The sequence below is a fragment of the Wolffia australiana genome, chromosome 5, assembly GCF_029677425.1.
Source record: "Wolffia australiana isolate 7733 chromosome 5, ASM2967742v1".
Classification (NCBI taxonomy): Eukaryota; Viridiplantae; Streptophyta; class Magnoliopsida; order Alismatales; family Araceae; genus Wolffia; species Wolffia australiana.
Window position 1 is genome coordinate 7,712,734 of NC_135839.1, and position 26,628 is coordinate 7,739,361.

General features: G+C 42.2%; 1 protein-coding gene across 1 annotated transcript; it reads left to right on the plus strand.

Moving 5' to 3' along the window:
• Positions 1 to 3,597: 3,597 nt before the first annotated feature.
• On the plus strand, positions 3,598 to 8,684 carry LOC144703382 (uncharacterized). The gene is made up of 5 exons (XM_078575562.1): positions 3,598 to 4,197; positions 5,003 to 5,116; positions 5,165 to 5,224; positions 5,378 to 5,611; positions 8,001 to 8,684. Exons 1-5 carry the CDS (start codon positions 3,598 to 3,600, stop codon positions 8,682 to 8,684), a joined length of 1,692 nt encoding a protein of 563 aa, XP_078431688.1.
• The last annotated feature ends 17,944 nt before the right edge of the window (positions 8,685 to 26,628 follow it).

Below are 26,628 nucleotides of genomic sequence, written 5' to 3' on the forward strand. Positions count from 1 at the left end.
ATTTTATGTCTTAGATCATTGCAAACATCAATAATATTTGAATATTTAAATAAATTATAGATGGGTTTAAGCATGAAAATATTATTTATAATTTTATAAACCGTATTACTTAAATACTTCTATGTTTCATTTTAATTTAGTTTTATGGTATTTAGGCATTTGTTTAACTCTTTCACTCCTATGCCATGTAATATTATTTCTGATGAATATGTCTAGTTACTATCTAGTGAAAGTAATATGAATTAAATGAGATATTTATCAGAGTTCTTGGGCATTACATATGTTTTCAAGACATTTTTATTTCTCCTTTCAACCAAATTGGAGAAGCTTTTTCATGTCGTATGTTGTTGGACGTCGTTTGGTTGGGTAAACCACTAAGAGAGAATGTAACTACGTGATGCGAATATCCTACGTGAAATGTATGTGCAGTGCTGACGAGTGGGGTTTTGCCGAGTTTCGAGCTCCGGAGCGGTTGACCGTCAACGATGACAGTGACCTTCTTACCCTCGTCGGAGCGACGACGGCGACTATGGCGTCAGACGGATTAGTTCCGAAGGGGCTCGCACATAACGGACAGACTCGGCCCGTACCTAGAAAGACACTCAACTCGTAGTTTGTTCAATATTCTCTCACCTAATCTAGCCGAGTGCTGTGGAGTGCAGTCGAAAAATATATTGGAAGACATAAGTAAACTGACGAGCAAAGGGGAGCAGGAATGGAGGAGAAATGCCGGGGAGGAGGGGTCAGAATAGCTCAATAAATGGCGATGGCGTGGCACTGGAGCGAGATGCAAATGGAGGACACGAAGACAAAAAAAGAGGGGCGGCAAGACAGCACGGGTGATCGATGGATCACGGCGGGAGGGAATCCTTCAGGAGGTTTGGCCCGAGCACAAAGGACCACGACTGCGAGTGATGCCAGGCGGCTTGAATGTTACTTGGCGCACATGGTCAAGAGATTCGTGCACGTCCGGTGCACCATCCATCATGCAAAGTTGTTATCCCGATCATGGATCAGGTTTGTTAGCAGAAATGAGCGTCCACTTCTCAACAAGTTATGTAACACCTGTGCGGCGAATTGACACCCACAGATTGTCAGATTTTGGACAGCTGATGACAGACGCAGAGTGTCGTCACGTGTTGATGCTATCATCTGGTGTCGTGTGGCTGAGGCGTTGACCGGGCATGTACGCTCTCGCAGGGTCCTGAATCATATGAGTCACGATGCCTGCATGCATCATGCGTGGTGATTCCCAAGGGTGACAGGAGGAGATAACATCCTAGGAGGGCTTCAGACGATCAACGGTACGAGCGGTGGCTCACCACGCGTGTCAAGTAATTTCCCGGCCGCGCGAAGCTGCGCGTTGTTCTGGTTTGCGGACTGCATAGATTGGCAAGGTGAGTCACACCATGATCCGTAGGATGTCTCCCGAAGGGTTTGATTACGAGTAGTGACGATCCGGTGCCGGTGACTCAAACTGGAGTATGGGGCACTATGACTAACTGTTAGGCCCCTAACTAGGCGGCATTCCTTGCCCAGAGGCCTGCGTGCTTATTGGGAAGGTTTGTTCGCGTATTCGACTCACTAAGTCTTAAGTACTGAGTCAAATGGGTAGCGATGCCCAAATACCTGATCTATCAGGCCAATGCCATCGTCGGTGGTGATTCACGACAGACTGCGCACGTGCCCATCCACGCCCAAGGTGGGACGGATCAGGTACAGTGCGCGTGTGCGGGGCGCGCAGTAGGGAGACATCCCACCAGGAGACTAAGGCAAGTGGCGCATAGAGAGCGCCGAGACGGCACGGCGGGCGCGCGGTGCTCCTGCGGGTAGTGCTGGGCGCGCAGCGCCCAGCTCAGGGGCGTCGAATGCGACGGCGTAGCGCAGACTACGCGCTAGAGTGTCGACATGGGTGTCAGTGGCGTGTGTGATCGTCAAGGCAGGGGTGGTCTGTGTGATTGCCACGCCCGCGGGCGCGTGGCGGCTGGCCTGGCGCACGGATGAGCGGCAGAGCGGGCGCGCGCGCACGGAGCGGCGGCTCTGAGGCGGTGTGGTGACATTACCTCGGCGCAAGGTGCCTCGTCTCGTTCCTTGTAACACCCCTCGTCTTCCCCCATGTAAACTACAATGTATTCTTGATGATATCAATGCAATGACCCTATTCACTGACGGTGCCTAGCACCAACCACTCCTCTAACCCCTTCTATGCGATCTTAAGCAATCCCAAGAGCTTCCGCTGCAAGAGATCAAGGCTGCTCAGTGTTATGCCCAAGCACTGAGGTCGGCGCACGTCTATTCCGAGCAAAGAGTCCTAGCTAGAGATTTGATCGTGTGACAACTAGTATCAGAGCCAGGTTGGTCACCTCCCCCTGTGCTTCTGAACTTTTGGTTGAGGAGATGGAGTCTGTTCGCGCACAACTACGCGAGGAGAGACGACAAAAGGAGAAGGAGCAGCGGCTGAAAAATCGGGTGCTCCGCAAGAACATGTTGGGTTTGAAGGCCCAAGTGGACAAAAATCATGACGAGTTGAAGTCGGACTTGAGAGAAGCCCGAGCAGAGACTCGCGAGAGGGAAGACGTCCTCGAAGACACCATACGGCAACACGAGGAAACCATCCGGCAGCTAACCGAGATGGTCGTGACGCTAAAACTCAAGATGGAAAGGCTGGAGGAAGGCCCCAGCAGTCGTCCCAGCAACAACATCGGGAGGAAGACGCAGTGGCAGACGCAGCAGCAGTTCGACGGTTCTCGCCGGGAAGACGCAGTGGCAGACTTCCTATATGACTGCGACCGGTATTTCGGCCAAGGGCAGTACTCAGATGAAAGTAAAATCCTCCAGGCCAGCTACTTCCTATTAGATGAAGCGAAGTCGTGGTGGCGACAGTGGGAAGAATGTGGAGATTGGCCACCCCCGACTTACGAAGACTTTGTTCGGGAGATTAGGGAGAGTTTCATGCCGCACAACACGGCATGGATCGCGAGGGGAGAGCTCAAAAACCTCAAGATGATGGACAATCCGAGGGAATATGTGGGCCAATTCGTGTCCATAATCCAGAGGATCACCGACATATCTGAGGCGGAGAAGCTCTACCGCTTCGTCAAGGGCCTCCAACACTGGCTCCAGACAGAGTTAGAAAGCAGACAATGTAGAGACTTGAACTCGGCCTACAAGGTCGTGGAAAGCACAGAGCTCCGCCCTGCTAGACCCGCCAAGACTGAGGACGGACCCACGAAGGGGTACAAACTGCGCCAGGAGCGTGTAGAGGCACCAGCAGTGCCAAATAGTCAAGGCTTGAAAAGAAAGTTTAAGTAAGGCCACGGCAAGAGCCGAGATAAGGGCAAGAGCCCAAGACTGTGGAAGCAAAGTCCAGGCGGTGGGGGCAACAAGTTAACTTGCTTCGCCTGCGGAGGGCCCCATTTTATGAGGGATTGCCCAAGAGGGACGGTAGTGGCCTCAAACGTCAACGCGATGGTCGTGCTGCCGCCCCAATCGGATGTTCCCGGGGGAAGCAGCACGGTGACCCTGAACCCCTTCCAATGCCTAGCGGCATTGCAGGGTTGAACTCCCATCCAGTATGAAGGTCTGAACCTCCTACACATGTCGGTACTGATCAATGGCAAGCCTTCCACGGCCATGGTCGACACGGGGGCGACGCACAACGTCGTCGCCGAGAAAGAAGCAAAGAAGCTTGGCTTGAAGCTATCCCCAAGCGCGGGGAAGATCAAGGCCGTCAACTCGGAGGCGCGAGATATTGTTGGCGTGGCCAAGGGGGTATTGCTAAAGGTGGGGACGTGGGCGGTCCAGACCAACTTCATGGTGTCCCCCATGGATGACTTTGCGGTCGTCCTGGGTCTTGACCTACTGATGGGTTCACGCGCTGTCGTGTTCCCCCAGTACCGCGGTGTACTATTCCCTGAGGGATCTCACCCATGCTTTGTGAGGGACCAAGGGGTCCAGAAGCCGCGGTTCACCGCTCTCCTGTCCGCAATGCAAATTAAGGACGGAGTGAGGAAGGGGGAAGAGGCCTTCCTCGTCACCATACGAGGGCCGACACCCCAGAAAAAGGGTGAAAGGCAAGGGTGCGCACTAGCCCATTTGGCGGCACTTAGTTGGGGTGACGACGATGACAACAACCCTGGTGCAGCCACGGGTGGACTACCGGGGCCAATTCGGGACGTACTGCAGGAGTTTGTCGGGGTGATGCCCGCACAACTCCCTACAAAGCTACCGCCCAGGCGGGATGTGGACCACGAGATTGAATTACTCCCCGGTACACATCCCTCTGTGCGGGCGCCTTACAAGATGCCCCCCCGCCTACTTGGAGGAGCTGAGGGAGCATCTCTAAGAAATGCTGAAAAGCAAGCTCATCCATCCGTCCAAGGCCCCCTTCGGCGTGCTAGTTCTCTTCAAGAAGAAGAAGGATGGATCGCTCCAACTCTGTGTGGACTACCGAGTATTGAACAAGGTAACAGTGAAAAATAAATATCCTGTACCGAAGGCTGAAGAGCTATTTGACAGGCTCGACGAGGCTCGCTACTTCTCGAGGATGGACTTGAAGAGCGGGTACCACCAGGTGCGGATCAAGGAGGGGGACAAATTGAAGACGACGTGCGTGACTCGCTATGGATCTTTTGAATTCTGCGTGATGCCTTTTGGGCTCACGAACGCTCCTACGTTTTGTTGCCTGATGAACAATGTTTTTCAGGATTATATCGATGACAATGTGAGGCACCTGAGGAAGGTGATGGCCAAGCTGAAGGAGCACGAGCTCTACCTCAACCTGAAAAAGTGCGAGTTGGCATTGCAGGAGATTGAGTTTCTTGGACACCTAGTTGGGAAGGGAAGTGTGCGCATGGATCCCTCGAAGGTGATGGCCATCAGAAATTGGATGGAGCCGATGGGAGTGCCGTAGCTGAGATCTTTCCTTGGTTTGGCAAATTACTATCGGAAATTTATTAAAGGCTTCTCCCGACTAGCTGCCCCTTTGACGGACTTGTTGAAGAAAGACATGAAGTGGCAGTGGACGGACCGGTGCCAGAAAGCATTTGAAAAGTTGAAGAGTGCAGTCTCCAGTGAGCCGGTGCTTCACTTGCCCAAATTCAACAGGCCATACGAGGTACATAGCGATGCTTCTGACTTCGCCCTTGGAGGTGTCTTGATGCAGGATGGACACCCCATGGCTTATGAAAGCTGCAAGCTAAACGACGCAGAGAGAAGGTACTCGGTGCACGAGAAGGAGATGACAGCCGTGGTACATTGCCTGAGAGTCTGGCGCCACTATCTCCTCGAAGGAAAATTCGTGGTCTACACCGACAATGTGGCCACCAGCTACTTCGAGTCCCAGAAGAAGCTGACCCCGAAGTAAGCAAGATGGCAGGACTTCTTGGCGGAGTTCGACTTCGACTTGAAGTACAAGCCGGGGCGTGCCAATCAAGTGGCCGACGCCCTAAGCCGCAAGGAACCAGAGGTGTTTGTGGCAGCACTTTCAGCAGTCCAAGGAAGCATCCTCAATGAAATTAAGTTGGCGTTGAAAGATGATCCAGAAGCTGTTCGCCTGATGAAGCGCATTGCGGGGGGCGAGACAAGGAGATTCTGGACCGAGGGCGACATTGTATATGCCACGGGAAATAGGCCATATGTGCCGCATGCGGGTGGGTTGCGCCGGAAGCTCCTCTACGAAGCCCACAGTGCACCCCACACCGGACACCTAGGGCAGGCCCGAACGCTTGCACTCCTGTCCAGCAGCTATCACTGGCCGGGAATGGAACGTGATGTAGAAGCCTATGTTCGTTCATGCCTGGTGTGTCAACAAGACAAGACAGAGAAGGCCAAGGCAGCTGGAACACTGGAACCTCTCACGAGGGCGAGCAGACCGTGGGAGTCCATCTCAATGGATTTCATCACGTGCCTTTCGCGCGTGGGTGGGCACGACGCCATCTTGGTTGCCGTGGATCGTTTCTCAAAATATGCGACCTTCATCCCCACCACGTCGGAGGTGCACGCAGATGGCGTGGCTCGTTTGTTCATGTCCTATGTGGGGAAGTACTAGGGTCTTCCATTGGACATTATCAGTGATGGGGACACAAGATTCACTGGTCGTTTCTGGGAATCACTGTTCAAGTACATGGGCTCCAAGCTCAAATTTTCTACGAGCTTCCACCCCCAGACAGATGGTCAGACGCAATGGGTTAACTCCATTGATAAGCCAAAAATAGGGGTAGAAATTATGCAGTTTTTAGCCCTTGTCGTTGTGAATTTTGGCTTATGCAATAAAATTTATAAAAACTCTACTTAAGATGTGTAGTGATAAGTACGAGTATCGTCCAAGGGAAGCTAGTAAGGAATTCAATTTGATGATCTTCTTGGTAGTTTAACCCTAATTAGAGTGAATTTGATCTTCAATGAGGATCAACTCACCCTAATTAGAAGAGAAATTTAGAAAGGGGGATAGAAGAGATGAGATGAATAGAAGAAATAGGGAGCTCTAAATTGGCTTCTTTGATCCAAATAAAAGGGTCCAAGAGGTCAATTAGAGAGGTTGAGAGGGAAGTTTTGATTTGAGTTGGGTTTGTTTTTTAAGTTTGATAATTCAGAAATAAAATGGGGGTAATTTAATCTCCTAAAAATTAAATCTTTTTTTTTGTATAGTTTTCTAATGTGCATTCGGAATAGCTAGGTAAATCTCTCAATCTCTCCCCTCAATCTCAGTAAGGGCTTGTACATTTCGCTCAAGCCTAGTGGTTTAGAAGTTCATACCAAGATCAAGAAGAATGAAGAAGAAATTTCACTAAAACAACATCCAAAATACACTAAAAGTTCAAATACAAACAAGCAAAATGTACCAGATAGGTTGATCCAAGCTGAGCTCCTCCCTGTCTTGCAGCTGTGATAGAGCGCCATCAAGAATGAGCTCCCCCTCTCGAAATTTAGCTTTTATACTTAAGTTATATAGTAAAAATTACCATTTTACCCCCCGTTTAGTAATTAATATTTATCTATAAATGTAGGCTGGATCTGAATGATCCAACCATACAAATATAAAGAGGGGATCAAGACGAACAGATCCATAAAAAAATCACCTCAATCGGACTTTAGGATCAAAAGTTATTAATAAATCAATTTTAAACCAATTTAATCCATTGGATTTAAAATTGATTTATTTATTAATTTCATTTTTAAACACGCCATGACGTGTCGCTCTCTCATTGGCTGGCGTAGTTTGAATCCTTCTTTTTGCAAAAAAGTCCTTAAAAAGCTTCGAATAACTGTTGGACGCCGCCCAAAAGTAATTATGTATATGCCCCTGCCGCACTCTCTCTCCTCTGGTTTCTCCTAAAATATTAAAAAATATATTAAATAATTGCAATAAAACCCTGGAAGATTTAAAATTACATCTTTACGCCTGCAGTGGCGACAGAGAGCTGTTTTCAGGGTCTTTTTGCAACGAAACTTTGCAAAACGGGCCTTCAAAGTTTGAAAATGATATAAATACTTTTTTTTCTCTTATAAATATACCTTTTTTCCTTAGAATAAATACATTTCCTCGTCAAATAAATCTCAGAAAAATCCTAAAAATTCGTAAAAAATTCTAGAAAATTCACTGATTCATCACCATGCTGATAAATGTCAAAATTAAATATTAAACTTGCCATTTTCATTCAAAAATAGTTATTTCGAGCTTCAATAAATCCTTTAAAATTCATAGAATTAACAGAAAATTAGGGAAAAAATCAGAAATCACTTGAAAACACTATTTTCATGTAAATATATGATAATAACCTCATTTTAAGCTCTTTAAATGCATAAAATTGTGCTAATAACATGTAATAAAGATAGAATTTAGGGTGTTACCATCCATGCTAGAGGAATTCCTCTGGCACTACGTTTCGGCCAACCAAGAGAGTTGGGTGGAGCTGCTGGATGCAGCACAGTTTGCGCACAACGTCAACCAGAGCTCGGCTATGGGTCACTTGCCGTTTGAGATTTAAACGGGAAGACAGCCACTGACCCCTCCGGAAGTTGTGAAGAGGAAAGGGAACAGACGTTTCCCTACAGCCTTCCGCTTTGCGCGCGAATATCATGCTCGCATTGAGGAAGCTCCCGAGGCATTGGAGCGTGCTGCTCAAAGAATGAAGAAATACATAGACCATCACAGACGGGACGTTGAGTTCCAAGTGGGCGACAAGGTTCTACTGAAGACCAACGCTCAGATGTTGAAGACGAAGCAAGCAAAGCAGCGTCACAAGGGTCTGGTTCCCCGCTACGATGGACCTTTTGAAGTGGTAGCAAAAATCTGCCGGGTTGCCTACCGACTCAATATTCCCCGTCGGCTGGCGATTCATCTGGTCTTCCATGTGTTGGTTCTGAAGAAATATGTACCAGATCCCGAAGACGCGGCGAGGAACCAGCCCCAGCGTGCGCCACCAAATGTGCGGGCACACTTTGATCAGGAAGCAAAAGCTGTCCTAGCAAAGCGGGATATTGATTGGGGAGGACGTCATGGCTGCTATCACAAGATTGACTATCTCATTAAGTGGAAGAACCAGCCAAAGGAATCAGCCATCTGGGAGCACGACTGGGACTTGTGGCAGTTTGAGGATCTACTCCGAGCATACGAAGCGGAGCAACGAGCGTCGACGAGGGTGTCGACATCTTCTGGCGGCAGGGGCGTGTTAGGCCCCTAACTAAGCGGCATTCCTTGCCCAGAGGCCTGCGTGCTTATTGGGAAGGTTTGTTCGCGTATTCGACTCACTAAGTCTTAAGTACTGAGTCAAATGGGTAGCGATGCCCAAATACCTGATCTATTAGGCCAATGCCATCGTCGGTGGTGATTCACGACAGACTGCGCACGTGCCCATCCACGCCCAAGGTGGGACGGATCAGGTACAGTGCGCGTGTGCGGGGCGCGCAGTAGGGAGACATCCCGCCAGGAGACTAAGGCAAGTGGCGCACAGAGAGCGCCGAGACGGCACGGCGGGTGCGCGGTGCTCCTGCGGGTAGTGCTGGGCGCGCAACGCCCAGCTCGGGGGCGTCGAATGCGACGGCGTAGCGCAGACTGCGCGCTAGAGTGTCGACATGGGTGTCAGTGGCGTGTGTGATCGTCAAGGTAGGGGTGGTCTGTGTGATTGCCACGCCCGCGGGCGCGTGGCGGCTGGCCTGGCGCACGGATGAGCGGCAGAGCGGGCGCGCGCGCACGGAGCGGCGGCTCTGAGGCGGTGTGGTGACATTACCTCGGCGCAAGGTGCCTCGTCTCGTTCCTTGTAACACCCCTCGTCTTCCCCCATGTAAACTACAATGTATTCTTGATGATATCAATGCAATGACCCTATTCACTGACGGTGCCTAGCACCAACCACTCCTCTAACCCCTTCTATGCGATCTTAAGCAATCCCAAGAGCTTCCGCTGCAAGAGATCAAGGCTGCTCAGTGTTATGCCCAAGCACTGAGGTCAGCGCACGTCAATTCCGAGCAAAGAGTCCTAGCTCGAGATTTGACCGTGTGACACTAACACCTAGAAGAGGGGTGGCAATCCAGGTGGCAATCCAGGTGGCTTCCAATCTTTCTTCTCCTTGTGACCTCTCTTCTTCCTCTTCTTCTCTAGTCTTCTTCTCCTTCTACTCCTCCTCTTCCTCTTCCTCTCTAGGGTGAGATCTGAAACGAGAAATAACTGCCACAAATAATTCCAGATCTGAAAACAGGACGTGGTCCCATCAGGGACTTATATAGGGCCATGATGAGCCCTTACAAGGAGTTCAGAAAGGAGAGTCCAATAAGGATCTCCCCCTTCATTTACAATGCAAATAAGAAAACAACGCACAAGATGACGTGAACTTAAAATGATACGAACGACTGAAATAGAAATCAAAATGGCTGAAAACAGATAGCAAAAACATGAAGATACGGGCGCAGACGTGCACTACCCGGGGTATTTAAACCCGGGTGTCTTCACAGACGCGTTGGCATGCCGGTCGGGCTGGACACGGACTGGTAGTGGTGCTGATGTTGACGAAGATGGCTCTGCTGATGATTCATTGGCATCATTTGAATGTGCTCCATCACTTTTATTTTTGGTTTGAAAAGGGCAGTGAGAAACGTTTGGGCAACTCCAAGATCATTATTAAAACCTTCCTAAATTATCTCCTGAGGTGAATCAAGAAATTCAAATGAAGGAGCGCATAACCAATATAGAAATGAAGAATAGGAGAAAAATAAAAATAGGAAATGATGGAAGGGCAACTAGAATTATACAATATATAAATATCTGATTTATCTACCTCATAACCGCATTGTGACCATGCTCTAATAGTGGATAGCATTGTAGACAATCAAATCAATGATCCTTGTTGATCAATCTAGCAGATGCCTGTAAAAGCCTACTTTGTGTCACGCCATCATTCCTTTTCATGCCTGATAATTTAAAAACTTGGTGATATTTCCTTAAATTTTACTTCATTATTACATTTATCATGAAAGATTGACATGAAATTAATAATAGGGATGATATTCATTTGTTTATGTACTTAAATAATTTGTTTTTGAATGATTTGAACAAAAATTAAGGTTAAGATTCATGAACAAATATTAGAATTAATTCTATTTTAAATGCAATGTTAATAACTATTGAATATTTTGATAAAATGAACACCTATCTCCATACATTTTATATGTTTTTAGTATAATTAATCTATAATTTATCATGCTATTATTTGAATTAACTAAATATTTATGCATTATCTAGAAATTCCAACTTTTGCAAATTATGATTATTTTTCACTAACTTCATTGACTTCTATAAAGACAGTCAGTTTGATTACTGATGAGTATTTTATAGTTCCAAATATGCAGAAGTTTACAGGAATTTGATGGAGTGGGATCTCGTGCTCTATCAAATAGGTAGGTCAGGTTGTGGCCCAAGCCCTTCTGATTTCCCTTGTGAAAGACCATGATACCGTTTCATCATTTCAACGCATTTTGATAATCACTAAGCTCTCAAAATTCTCCAAGGCGAGGTCCATGTCATCGCCTGTGACACCCGTCAGCTCGAACCCCGCCAGAGCGGCATGCCAAGGTGAGGGCAAATGTGCCTAGATAGTTTTGATTTTCTCAGGCCCTTATCCTTGGAAAGGTCCTTTTTGTTTCATTTTTTCGCCTTCAATCCTTCTTCCATTTTTGTTTTGTTTTAAAACATGTGTATTAGTTGTCTTAAGAGGGGGCCCCTTTCCTAATGGGCCCCACTCTTTTGGTCCCTCCTTATGGCCCATCACCCTCCCTACATAAGGGAAGGAGAGGGTGCCCTAAAAAGTAGATTTGTGATTTTTGGAAAAAAAAGTCGCCCAACAACCTCTTGAGAGAGGAAGAAAAATTGGGGAAAGAAGGACAAAAGGAGAGTGAGAGAGAGGGGAACAGAACGGGAATGGGGCCGACAGCCATCGCCCACTCTCGTTTTGTCGGATTCCTGTTCCCTTGGAACTATACCGTCAGAACCCTAGCCTGCTCCTGCGCCGTCGCCGTGAGCCCTGCACCGTCCGACTGCTCGAGATCCGCCAGCCATGCTGGTCGCCCGATGCCAGACCCCAACGAATTTTGCCTGCGATTTCTCGGTCGTGACTCACTCCAGATGCTGACTCCGACGTCGGCCGTACTGATCGCCCACCATCGGACCCCGATGCAGTTGGCCTGCTACCACTCGGTTGCCACCCGCTTACGACGCCGACTCTAACACTAGCCATGCTGGTCGCCTGACGTTGGACACCCGATGCCGTTTGCCGATGACTACATGGCCGACGCCCACTTCCAACGTCGATGCCGCTGCACGGCAAACCCCAGGAGTAGGGGGCCTGCATGTACCGTCACCTAGGCTTGCATCGCATCACGTAGATGCCTATCGTAGGTCCACACCTAGGCTTGCATCACAACGTCTTGGACGACGTCTGCATATCTCCTTGGTATCCGAGCATCACCTCGGTACCCCTCGGGATGACGTTAGTGACATCATCCTGCACTAGCTTGGTATTTGAGCATCATCTTGATACCTGCACAAACGATGACACTGACGTCATTTGGCATCACTATTGGGCCTTCAAACACCTTACAAAAGAAACAAGCTAGAAATTACAGGGCAAAGCTCTACCAATGGAGAAAAAGAAGCAAAATGGCAAAAAAATAGAATAGAAAATGCCTATAGGGGTATTTTAGTAATTCTTAAAATGTATAAATACTATTTTCATCCCTCATTTTCCCTCATTCTAGATGTGCTCTAGCAAGTGTCTGGCAAGCAGTACAAGGCATATTTCAGGATGTAGGTTGTTCAACCTGTTTAATGTAAGTTTGTTAAATTTTTCATTGAATCTCGTCTCTTGTTTGCATTGAAAAGCGCCTGATCCTGGAGAAAGATAAGGATCCAGACTTGAGAGGAAGCATTGAGGGCTCACCAGGTTGCATTGAGTTTTAGGAACCTAGGTTTCCATTTTCACATTATCATCCATCCATTTACCCTTAAAATCCATCATTTTCTCACTATAAACATTCAGTTTTCCCTACTATCTCTCCCTAGAATTGTTTCATTCTGTAGCTAGATATTCATACAGATCCCTAGATCATCCTCTCGAAATGTTATAAAGAGTATCCTTCATTTTCACCTTCAAATTCTATCTCAAACATCTTCTACAGTCTCACTTCATTTTCTCTCTCTAAAACTGTTTCATTCTCAGTCTAAAATCTATTCCAGTCTATCTTTAGATAATACTTCATTCTTCCTTTTAAATTTCAAAAATAAATCTTCTTTGAATTCCAGCATTTAAGGCAAAAAAATTGGAGAGTGGAGGACTTAGTCAAGTTAACTCAGTCCTGACCATATTGGGTCAAGCCCAATAGAGCTTAGCCCATTTGGCTATGTCTTTACTTATTCATATTGGGCTGAACCTTAGTGGGCTGACCCACTAAGGCCAGCCCTATATGGGCCACATAAGGACTAGCGCCTCATCCGGTCCAGTGTCGCCGCCGCTCCGCTACCACTTTGCCGACGCCGCTGCCAGTGATAGCCAGAAAATTTATCTTTCTTATTTTATATATTTCAAAAATCCAAAAAGTCAGAAAAATATTAATCCCAAAAAATATTTAACTCTCATTTTTTATATTTCTAGTGTATTTGGATGTGAATTAAATTCTAGAAAATTCGGAAAAAAAATATATCTCCTATTTCTAGTGTTAATTAAAATTATGAAAATTAGTCTAACATATTTTTAGTGTTTTTCTTTGTATGTTTTATTAAATTTAGATCATAGGAATTTATATGAATTGACTAAATATCTATAAAAATATCAGAAATTAGAAATAAAAATATACCATCATCTAGATCTTATGGGAGATAATTATAGATGGATGGACATAATTTGTAGGTTGTGGGGATATGGTGAATGATATATAAAACAAATTTCCTTTCAGGGAAAGTTAAGTTCAATTCATAATTAATCTCTAAAGCATATAACATGTGAAATACATCGTGGATAATGTGTTCCGTTGTTGAGTTGCTTCCTAGGAGAGCTTCTTCTAGTCTTTGAATTTCATGGCATCAAGAAGTATCCAGGAGACTAATAGGTTACTGGATCTCTTCCTCTTATTATTATTCTTCAGCCCTTCTTGAATATATTGTGGACCTTCTCATTACCAAACTTTGTAGACTAAGTTGAGAAAATAGAGAAGAAGGGGGGAGGGACATAACTGGCTGGCATGGGCATGAGAAATTGGTGCCCCACTTATTTATACTTATAAATAAATTTTCATAAAAATTCTCAAAATGAGGTATATTTTCCAATGTCCTTTAGTCACATACATGTGACCCTCTAGGTTGACATACCATTATAGTTCAGACCTTTAAAGGTCCAATATAATTTATTGAAAAACTTTTTAATTAACCAGAGTAACACATATATTAATTGATCTAGGATCGATTTAACCCAATCGATAGGTTAAGTTTTCAGCCTATGGGGTGCCAAGCCACACCTAGTGGTCTAGATGATATATAGTAGTCTTTGAATTCTGAAATGGAACCTTGTTTATGATAAGTTATGGTGCATGTATAATTTTTTTATGCACAAGAATCTCGTAAGATGTAGGATGTGGTTAGTCATTTAACCCCCAACCAGTTATTCCATTAGTACCAATGCATCATCGAAATCATAGGGGAACATCTTCTCAAATATCTTCATTACCGGGGCCTAAGATTTATCAGTATCAGCTTCCTTGAGTCAATATCATCCTATACTTAAAGTAGATGACCCTATCTTGACCCCTCAATCACCTATGTGCACTTTTTACTATATCTGAACTAAGGCTTATTTGAATCCCATGATTAGAGACTCGTAAGCCATAGTCAAAACATAGTCTTCCATCCACTTAATAAACTCTTTCTCCAAAGAGCAATGCCTGCATGTCCTTATTGGAAGGCACTAATGAGCCTATTTTTAACTCCTCATTCATCTATCTTGATATTTTGGCAATGGGAACTAACTTTCCAGCACAAACTTAGCTCAGATACACAACATATGCCAAAACTAACTTTATTTCTAGAGATTTTTAAGAACATAAGAATATGGTGTAAAGCGTATATGACTATTTCTTATTTAATCACATATTTTTAGCCCTATATGGATATTATCCATTACCTTTTATTCTACATGGAAAACAAATAATCTTATTGAGATGTAATAAATGAAATTGATTCTTATATTGGATTAACCCCACTTTATTCTCTTGAATCAAATAATTTTATTTACTTTGAGATTTAAATGGAGAACTTAAGTCAATTAAATTATGGGTCCAAATGGCAGATACGGAGATGTCTAAGCCATGGCCTAGATCAGCATAGGAGGATGAGTTGCTACTCAATCCTCTTGAAACACCATTTCAAATGGAGGCATCCTTCAAATTTACCAAGCCAATGGTCATAATATTTTTACGTTATGGATTAAAATGAAACCAAATAACTATATCGATTTTGAATTGTCATAATCATGAATTTATTATTCACTACAAAAGCCATAAATTAAGATCAATATTTAATTTCTTCCATGAATATATGTTCAAAATTTTACTTCAAGATTCTGTTACATATCTGTAATCATATTATTTGAAGCTCTGAATTTATACTATTCTAAAATATTCTATTGACTCAGAATACTTTGGTCCGTGATGGGCATTAGGTTTGATTGCACAAATGGTGTCTGACTACCATAGTATTTAGCTAAGAGTTTGAATGTTCTCAACACCTGGATCTAATTTTTGACAATTAGGAAGACAATATCTTCAAGTCCGACCAAGATCTGTGTTTTGATTTATCCTCCAAATGGAAGAGACCTTCTTACTTTTTGCTTTCACTTTTTAAGAAAAAATTGGAATATTTAGACATATTTTAAAATCACTTTTGTCCTCTCTCTTAATCCAAATTAAACTACAAAGATGAAGAATCATTTCTCAGAAATTTACATCCTGCTTTTTAAGAAGGTCATGTCAGTGATTTTCATGCTAAAATCATATCAATCATAGGATTTAAAACAGTATTTTTTGGTGCAGCTTTGAAGATGTTACAAGGAGAATGAGATTCTATCTGAGAATTTGTGGTATTGGCAACATTGGTTTCAAGATGATCATTTTTGGATTTTTGCTAATCATTTATGTATTTTATTACATATATATGTTATTTCCAAAATCCATCAGCTCTAGAATCTGACTGTTTGGTTTACAATTGATCAAGTATAAAGGAGGACAATAATGTGATTTAAGATCATATGTTGGAGATTTTTGCCATTTTTTTAAGTTTATTTAAAGATAAAATTATATGAATTATTTATTTCCATCCTTATCACCTGGAATATTACTATTTAAAAAATAATTGTAGAAGCTAGATGAAAGAAATTACAATATCGTAGAATGATATATAAAATTAAGTAGAAAACGTCCAGGATAAATTATGGGAGATTGACCCAAAGAATCATCACAAACCATGAACATTAGACTACACTTCATGTGTCTGGTTATGTGTGTTTGGTATCAAGGAATTTCTTCTTCCATTTTATGCAAGTTATTGGCAAAATAAAGACAAAATATCCTGAAACGCTCTAGCTGCATTTTAAATTTTATCAATGCCCAAGTTCAACTGGTGGTCGATTTCCTTCTATAAAATATTATATATTGATAAAAAATGGAAATAAAATTAACAAGAAGGGGGGGTAAAAATAAAAAAAGGTAAAATAAATATATATTTAACTATGTGATTATACTTCGTTTATTATTCAATGTATTTTCAACTTGAGTACATTCACCGCTCAATTAATTTTTAATACTCTTGATGTTACATGTTTTGGCTCTAGTTATAAATGTGTTTGTGAATAATAGTATTAACTACTTGTACTTTCTGTATGTGGATCCTAATATAGTACATAGATACACAAGTTAATTCGTTCAGGCCCAAAAGAAAAAAGGCTTTTGGGGCTGACTCAAATAAGATACAAGTATTAATTCTCGCTGGAAAACTTTCAGAGTGAACTATGATATATCTTTTGCCATATTTTATTTACATAGTATCCTGTTATGCCATATTTTCAAGTTATTTTCTTGTGTCCCGATACGAAACACATATTATGATCTGTGTGAATTGTAATTAATATCACACCATAATTATTTGACAGGGATCTGAATGGGTTTTAGCCTACAGGGAAGGACCTGAATCCTTGATTCATGGACAAGGAAATGACCCGCCAAGGTAATGTCACTAATTATTTGCCTACCCAATAGAGTATGCAAGATTAGACAACAAAATATTTAGAATAGAAAGAATCACAATGTAACACAACCAACTAGATAAAATAAGTAATTATCATTGACCAATAATAATCTAAAAATTAAGGTGACGCAAGGTACCTTGCAAAAGGGTTTGGCAAGAAAAGACACTGTATGGGATTTCGAGGTGAAAACAAACGAATAGACTCTTGCTGGTGATGTCCTTGAGGAATGGGATAATACCTAAAAAAAATGACAGGTCTTACAGTTTTCTGTCAGATGTTTAAGTAAGGTAAAAGAGTAGGAAGAAGGTGATGAATGAGCCAGGTGCACCGGAGCAAAGAGTGAAACAAATGAAAGAATGAGAATTGACAAGGAAGATAGGATTTTAAGGAAAGGAAAAGAGAATGGATGAAAGTGTTAGACTGAGAAAAAAAAGAAAAGGATGTGAGGAGGGAAATGAAAAAGGATAGGAAACACATGGTAAGGGAGAGGACTATCATAGAACCTAGGGATTGTCACCTCATTGTGTATCAGCATAAAAAGGAACTGAGATAAAACATAACCTAATCCACATAAAAAAATAATTGAGCTACCCTATCATCAATCCTTTTCCCTAGATAGGTATAGTTTTCAAATTAATTTCCCCATTCTTGGATCATATCGTAATAAATCTAAAAGGTTTTACTCTTTCTTTAGCATGTTAAAATGAAAAGCACCAAAAAATGCCTGATGGTATTGAGAAGTTAATAAAAACCATCCTATGCCCAGGTAGTGTGAGAAAGATATTAGCGTGTTTAATATAACTGTTAACCTTTTTATACTATGTTTATTTTGATGTCATCATTCCAAAAGATAGCCTTAATCCAAACCTTTCCAATGCCATGGAACATGCATGAATAATCCCCAAATTACAATAGTTCATCAACTTTTTGTATACCCCAAGCCACATCCCAATTTCGATGCCCATTCTGGGCATCTGGTAATATCACTCTAAGTCCATAAAGCCTGCCTCATAAAAATCTGCCTTCATGCTTAGATAATCATTTCAATTAACCAATAAATCAATGATTTTCATTTTTTATTTTGGAGAAACTGCATATGCCCCACAGTGTTTATAATTTTCTCAAAATTCTTAGGATTTTGTTATAAATTCAGGAATTAGGTACATGAAATTGTGATTTATGGATACAAATATGCGAAAAAAGAAGTGCAAGCCTGATCATAGACCATAAAAGTAAAATCAAGCCATGGCCTAAATAAAAGGACACTCAACAAATAAGAGTCCATGAATGCCTTTTTTAAGAGCCAAGTAAAACAAAGATCAAAGTTGTGGAAGTAACCCTCCATTTGAATATAAAAGGTCACTTTTTAAACCTGGAAGTAAGGGACATGGATCCATGTCATAAATTTTAGTAATCATGGCCATCCAAAAAAAAATAATTAAATTCAAAGACTAGGAGAGTTTGCATACTTCATGTTGAGCACATCTTTTGTCCCTCTGAATTCCATATTGGATTTGTCCTCCAAAACTATTGGTAGCTGCATAGTGCATAAGATTTATGTGAACCATTATTATTCCACAATAACGTGATCTTCAGTATGCATGGATGAGGTTTTTGGAATACTCATCACTCATATCACCTAGAGCAACCTTATCACTCTTAAGTTTCTGTGACCCACTGATAAGCCAAAAATAGCGGTAAAAATTATGCAGTTTTTAGCCATTGTCGTTGTAAATTTTAGCTTATACAATAAAATTTAGAAAATCTCACTTAAGATGCACATGATGAGTGAAAGTATCGTCCAAGGGAGGCTAGTAAGGAGTTCAATTCAATGATTTTCTATAATTAGGACCACTTAATCTTCAATGAGGAGCAATTTAACCTAATTGGAAAGAATATTGAGAGAGGAAGATAGAGGAAATGAGAAGAGTGGAAGAATTTAGGGGACTCTAAGCTGAATTAATTGATCCAAAGAAGAGGATCAAGGAATTCACTTTAGAGGGACTTAAGAAGAATGTTTTTTACATGTTTTGTTTGTTTTGTGGATTAGATAATTCAGAACTGACTACAACACTATGTGATAAAGATAAAAGAAACTGAAGTTTTAATACCCTAGAATTCAAAGTTAATTTTCTAGAGTTTTTCTTTGGGAATGCAATTGAATGCCTAGTTAAATGCCTCAATTTCTCCTCTCAATCCTAATCAGGGCTTGTACATGCCGCTCAAGCCAAGCGATTTAGAAGTTCAGATCAGAATCAAGAAGAACAAACAAGAAATTGAACTAATTTCATTCAAAATGCACCAAAATTCAAATACAATGAAGGGAAATGTACCAAACAGGTTGATCCAGGCTGGGGCTCCTCTCTGTCTTGCAGCTGTGATAGAGAACCATCAAGAATGACCCCTCTCCTCTCGAAATTTGGCTTTTATACCTAGGTAAAATGGAATAAATGACCATTTTACCCCTAATCGATAATTAATTTATATCTATAAATGTAGGATTTATCTCCATAATCCAACCATACAGATAGAAAGAGGAGATCAATACGAGCAAATCCATAAAAAAATCATCTCAATCGGATTTTTGGATCAAAAGTTATGAATAACTGAATTTAAACCAATACTAGCCATTGGATTTAAATCCATTTATATATATATATATATTTGCTACGCGCTGATGTGTCGCCCTCCTAATGGCCAGCGACTTTTCAACTTCTCCAAGCGGGCTTCTTCCCGTTGCGCCATGTACCCCCTGGTGAAAACAAAACCAAAACAAAACATTTAAAAGTCGGAAATTGCATACGTTTTGATGTGCACCTTTGTGTGAGTCTGGGGTTGAATTCTTCAAATGATAATCTGCCATGTCACCGCCCGTGCGTGCGCTTCGCATGCGTCGTACGGGTGGTAATCTTACCACAAGTGGCCTCTATCACTGGCCGCCGTCAGATTTTCATTCAACGGTCTTGATGAGGCCACGTCATCGCTCCCAGATATTGCCCTGAAATTTACATACAAGTTCTTTGCGAAATAAACATTTGTCGTCCGATGCCGCCCAAAAATAATTATAGATATACCCCTTGCGTATTCTCTCTCGTCCGCTTTTTTTCTAAAACATTAAAACAATTAATAAACCATTTGCAATAAAACCCTGGAAGATTTTAAATTACATCTTTACGCTTGCAGTCACGACCGAGAGCTGTTTTGAGGGTCTTTTTGCAACAAAACTTTGCAAAAAGGCCCTTCAAAGTTGGAAAACGATGTCAATACTTTTTTCCTCTTATAAATATATCTTTTTTTCTTAGAATAAATGCATTTCCTCTTCAAATAAATCTCAGAAAAATCCTAAAAATTTGTAAAAAATTCTAGAAAATTCTAGAAAATTCACTTATTCATCCCCATACTGATAAATCACGAAATTAAATATTAAACTTGCCATTTTCATTCAAAAATAGTTATTTCGAGCTCCAATAAATCCTTTAAAATTCATAGAACTAACAGAAAATTAGGGAAAAATCAGAAATCACTTGAAAACAATATTTTCATGTAAATATATGATAACAACCCCATTTCAAGCTCTTTAAATGCATAGCATTGTGCTAATAACATGAAATAAAGACCGAATTTAGGGTGTTATCATCCATTAATCACTTAAAAGTAAATAATAATGAGGTTTTTGTGAATTTCAGTATTTTGATCTAAATGTTTATAGCTTCTGATATAGGTGTACATTTTAGTATATCTAATAATGTTTTGAATCCCCCAACAATGCTTAAAAGTTCCTCCTGTAGAAAATGAACAACATTGTACGTAAATGACATCTCACCATCGAACTATGCCATCTGCTACATGGCACTGCCTATTATATCTGCCAGGGTTGGTGAAACCACCATAATTTTTGATATTTGATCCCTGTCAAAGGGTACTTTATTTTTTCAAATTCATTTCCATATAAAAAAGTTTTATAGATTTTAGGAAAATTATATAAAATTTTGGTATAGGTATTAAAAATAAAACTACTCTTTATCAAATTTAATTGAACTAGTTTTGTTATACATTATAATCAAATTATTAACATAAAATATCTTAGAATTCCACGAGTATACAAAAAACTAAGAAATGTACCAAATATAATTTAAAAATTGATTCTAGACAGACTTGATAGTATGTAGGTTATAAATTGCCACCTAGGTTAGCCGACATGTTTACCCAACCTTATACCGTGTCATTGATGCCCATTGACTAGTGTGCACACCGACACGTTCTCGTCTTTGCATTTTTGTTGCGTTTGTGACGTGTCCCGTACTTCCATCATTTTATTGTCATGGGAAAGGGGCATCCCTTTTCTCCTTTGCTATTTTAGTTTATTTTAAAGCCCCTCCCCTTCTATGTGTAATGGGGGGCCCAATTTATAAGGGCCCCCTAATGAACCCTCTATTGTTCTTTGTTGACCCACTAATGGGGGAGATCCCATTGACCTCTTCCCCTTTATAAGGGAAGGGGGGGCACCCTAGTCCCCTTAGACCAGGAAGAAACAAGCAAGAATCATTGTGATTTGTTCTGTCTTGGTCTCCCTTCCTTGCTCAAGAGAAGAACACAGAGGGAGGAAGGGGAAGCAGAGGAAGAAGAAGGAAGAATTGAGGGTGGAATCTGAGATTCCCATTCCCCTTTAATTTTGTACTTAGATCGTGAGCATCCTTACCCCCATTCTGGGTGATTGTTTCTCCGATTGGGGTGGATCTTCACGCATGGGCGCTCCACGGTAGGGACGAAGGAAATGAGCTAATCTCGGCCGACAATTGAGCCTCTAGGCATGGTATCTCACCACCATGGTGGTTAATTTGACGTCCCCTTGAACAAGTCCACCTCCAGGCGGGCCCGAATCACCGGCTGACGGAGCAAATTTGCCATCCGTTGAGTCCTGTGGTCGAAATTACCTGTCTGCGGTGGTCAAACCCCTTGGTGGGGAGCGCATTGGGAAACCCGGTAAATCTATTGACAGAAACGATGGGCAACTCGATCCATCGGAGCCATGAATCCAGCAGGCCGGATGACTGCCTCGCCCAATCAGGAATCTGCTGAGAATGACTCACTGTTCTGATCGAGGGAAGAGAAGACCTGAACCTGTACACGCCCGTCTGTCCATAAGGGTGTGCCCAGTTCAGGATTACGCTTGAACCGGTTCGCCGTGGCCTCACCATATTCCCTCTTCCTCCAACCTTTATCATCGCTCCAGCATTACATTGCCTGTTGAGCCGCTGTTAGCTCTCTGGCGTCTCTCCACCACACCCACTCCGATCGCCGCCGACTGTCCTCTCCCTAGGCTCATGTAATTACCGCTTGCAGTAAATTTTTGTCTGGACTCCACTGTGCTCGGGCTAGTGGTGGAGGCAAATTGTGTAATTATTTTAATTGTCGTTGTTACTAATTTGCCTTCAATCAAATAAATCTGTAAAAATAGAAACTTACTCAAATATGTATAGATTTGGAGTAAGGTCGTCTCCACAGGAACTGGCCTTTAGGTTTAGATTTGATAATCGAGTTATTAGTTATTAAAGTATGGTAATAATATTAAGATACTGAGATTAAGAAACGATAAGTAATAAGAAAGTATATTCAATATTAGTGTAATAAGATAAGTAGAGAAGATGAAATATCTAGATAATATGTATATGTACTAGAGATACTAAGAATAATAAGGGAGTAAGGAGTTAGATATTTTATTTAAGAAGGGTGAGAATATAGTTAGTGAAAAGCTAGTTATTTAAGATTAAGTATCTAGATATATATTTATATAGAACAGAAGAGCTAGAGTAGTATTTTTATATACCAAAAAGATAAGTAAAGAGAGAGATATATAGTTAGGAAATTATTAACAATAATATACAAAGTGAATAGAAGCAAAGAAAAATATTATGAAGTTAAGAGGGGGTGGCGGAATTTAATATTTATATAGGTATACTATTTAATCTCTAGTTAGAATAGAAGTTAGAATAGTAGAATAGGTTATACCTATTCTAGCAGTTTTGTTTTTATATGTTTATATATTTTTTATAGTTTTTATAAAGTGTAGTATGGGTTATTTAGTCGAACACCTTAGAGGAGTTCGACCAAATGCCCTGGTCTGGGTGGAGAGAGGATTATATATGTAGCTTATGTAAAATTAATATGATTTTTATAAGTTTACTATAGTTTTAGCAGAGGTAAAATCAAAGATAAGAGGGCTTTTCGTCGAACGACCCACTGGTGTTCAACGAAATGCTCGAAAGAGAAGGGTGGGAGTATTTTCTGTTTTTGTTTTCAGTAATAAAATGATAAAATGGGTCTTTATGTCGAATGACCACAAGTTGTTCGACAGAATGCCTGAATGAGGGTCGACAATGGGGTCGGTGTAGACTGTTTTAATTTTTATAAGGTAAACTTAAGCAAATCAAAATATTCTTATCGATAATGCTTGGTGTTCGATGAAATTCCCCAACGAAATCCGTGAATCAAAATCGATCATAAATGCACTATTGATGACTCTAAAATATGTCATCAAATAATCAAGTTCTCAAGTTTAAATTCATTACAATTATCTTGTGAATTCATGCTAAGTTCATGCATATGTATTGTTTTATGAAATCACTAACCCCACTTGATTCTTTGAATCAAGTGGAATATATTTAATGTTTTATGGCTAGTGAACATTCAGAAACAGGTTAAGAAGATCAAGGAAGAGAGGAGGATCAACAGAAGTGGGCAAAAATTCGAAGTGGCAAAAATTATGAAAATGCCCCTGGGCATGACTTAAGAGAAAACCTATAAATACTCTCTTGAGAGAGGAGTTTAGGTGTTCAGAATTTTCTCTAAGGAAACTAGGGCTTGGAGAAGAGGATTTTTGCACCCTCCAGGAGCTGATGAGCTTTTGGAGTTGGAGAGGAAGAACAGACTGAAGATAGCTTGGATTGAAGAACCACGCCTCGCCGCAAGGACGTGACACCCGACGTGGGGAAATCGCAAGCTTCAGCCCTGTAATCCCTCTCTTCTCGACAATTTTGGTTGGGTTGGAAGAGTCACAAGATCTTCCAATGTTTCCCAACTGAGGATTGTTTCGTTTAGATTTGATTTCAGTTTAAACTTTGTTCCTTTGTTGTTCAAATCGTCTTCCCAAATCTTCCAAAAGAACAGAACTCTCCGCATCTCCACCACGCGTGTGCAGCAAAGCCGCACAGCCAAGACGCAGCACGCAGCGCGCGGCTGGCAACAGACGCAGCACAGCGTGCACAGCAGCCAGCTGTCGCGCACAAGACAGTCGCAAGGCAGCGCGCGCGCAGCCGCAAGCGTGCAGCAACGCCCGCGCAAGCCAAGGCCGCGTGCAAGCAGCGCGCAGCCGCGCGCAGCGCAGCAGCCGCGCAGCGCAACGCTGCACGCGCGCGCAGACGCAATCAGCGCGCAGCGCCGCAGCTGTTGCGTGCAGGCATTCCGATGCATAGGCAGCCGCGCGCTGCATAGTCAGCGCCGCGGAGGTCGCCAAGCGCACAACACCTCGCGCGCAGGTTATCCCTGCACGCAGGTGTTCGATCCTTTGCCCCAAAGGGCAAAGGATCTGTCTCAGAGAAATTCTCTGTAGACGGCTTGATTAAGTTGCACTTTAACGCATCTGAAAGGAATTTCCTGCTGTTTTCTTTTGCTCCTGTGGATCGACCCTCACTCGCCCTAACTTGTGAGGTTTATAAATTCGTTGAATAAGCTTAATCCTCACACATGTTACTGATAAATAACCAGTAAAAAACACAGTAAAATTGAGCTTATCAATTGGCGCCGCTGCCGGGGAGCACGGTATTACAGTAGAAAATTCTATTTTCTCTGAATCTACAGTTATCTCTCTAAACCTACAGTCATTTTGGTGAATCTACAGTCATTTTTGTGAATCTACTGTCATTTCTCTAAATCTACAGTCATTTTTGTTGATTTTTCTAGAGCTGCATGACTTGACAATCCTCAGCTCATTGTTATTCTAACCGTTTGCTGTAGATTTATGGTAGTAACACGCTCAGGAGCTGGTGAAAAGTCTGCAGAAAAAGACATTAGAGACGCCACTCCGGATTCTACAGTGACAGAACCAGAAATTCAGCAGAGAAATATGGCTGAAGAGATGCACCAGCAGAATGAGAGGAGGAGGACTATGCTGGATAGGTCCACACCGTCGGGAAGCTTGCGTCAAACCGATGTAAATCTGAACATCGGTGACGGTATTTCCTTTCGATATGACAATGCATTAATTCATTCCTTACCTGAATTTAATGGACTGCCTGCTCAAAACCCATTAGAATTCCTTGATGATTTCCACATTAGGTGTTCATCTCAAAAGCGTTCGAGGATATCTACAGAAATTTTAAAAATGAAATATTTTCCTCTAACCTTAAAAGATAAAGCATTTTCCTGGTACCGCAATTTAGGAATCACTTTTAATTCATGGGAAGAGATGCAGGGAAAATTTCTGCAGAAATTTTACCCTCTCTCCAAAACTAACTTTTATAGAAGGGAAATTCACAACTTCCATCCTCATGATGGTGAGGCGTTTAGTGAATCATGGGAGAGGTTCAATGATCTGTTGAGGAAGTGCCTCACCATGGAATTGAACAATGTCAACTAGCTCAGATATTTTATGAGTCTCTCTCTGATTTTATGAAAAACAAGGTAAACCTCGCCACGGGTGGAACGTTTTATACTGCATATGAGGATGAAGTCTTTGATATTTTGGAGAGAGTTGCAGAAACTGATTTGCAGGAGATTGAAGCCAATCAGAATGGGAGGAATGTGCAGCCCAAGAGAGCAGGAGTTCTGCAGGTCAACGCCAAGGAGGGAGAGCTACAAGCGGGCCTAAGGGAGACCAACCAGAAATTGGAGGAGCTCACCTCTACCTTGAAGAATGTCTTCCTAGGTAACTCTCCCATCATTAAAGCTAAGATCTGCTCTCTCTGTGTTAGCAGGGAACATGAAGATGGAGCTTGCCAAGCCATGGAAGAAGAGGTGAAGGCTTTCAACCAGCCGCAACAACCGTGGGCGGGTCAAAAGCGGTCAAATTTCCAAACGGAGGCCTTCCACCAAGGAAACAAGCCGGCAGCTCAACCCCGTTCCAGTAGAGACAACAATTCCAGCACAGGCCTCCACAACAGTATCAGGTTTCATCGCAAACTCAACCTGATTTCTCCACATTAACTCCCGTCATTTCAGATATGATCGAAAAGCAAAATCAAAAGTTGCGGGCGGAAATGGAGATGCAGATGCAAGTGATGATGGAGTTTCAAACGAAGCAAATGCTGGATGCTCAAGAGCAGATGAGGAAGATGCTAGAAAGCCTCAGACCTGTCCAATCTGAACACCAAGGTATACCGTTAGATTCTCCTTGCACATCTTATAAACTTCCCACGAAACCGTCCATCAATCCATGCAACTTGCATCATGTGCAGCATTCCATTCATGATGAGACGAATAGAGATGATCCTGAGGTTCTAGCCATCTCAAAATTGAGAAATGGGAAAGAACTTCAGGATCCCTATCGGACTTCTATAGAGAATTCTAAGAGGGAACCGAACCACAAGAGGGAGAAGGAGAGGACCCCTACGTGGAGGAGCCTCTACCTTCTACGAGTGGGCAGCATGTTCCCTACCCTTCCGCTTTAAATAGAAAAAAACCGATATTTGATTATGAAAACCGACTGCTAGAGAATTTTAGAAAAGCCACCATGACTGTTACTGTCGAAGATATGCTTAGGTGTGCACCTTCCCTAAAGAAGTACCTTAAGGACTCTTGCACCATTAAGAAGCCTAGGGAAGTGGTTAAATTATCTGAAAATGCCTCTAGC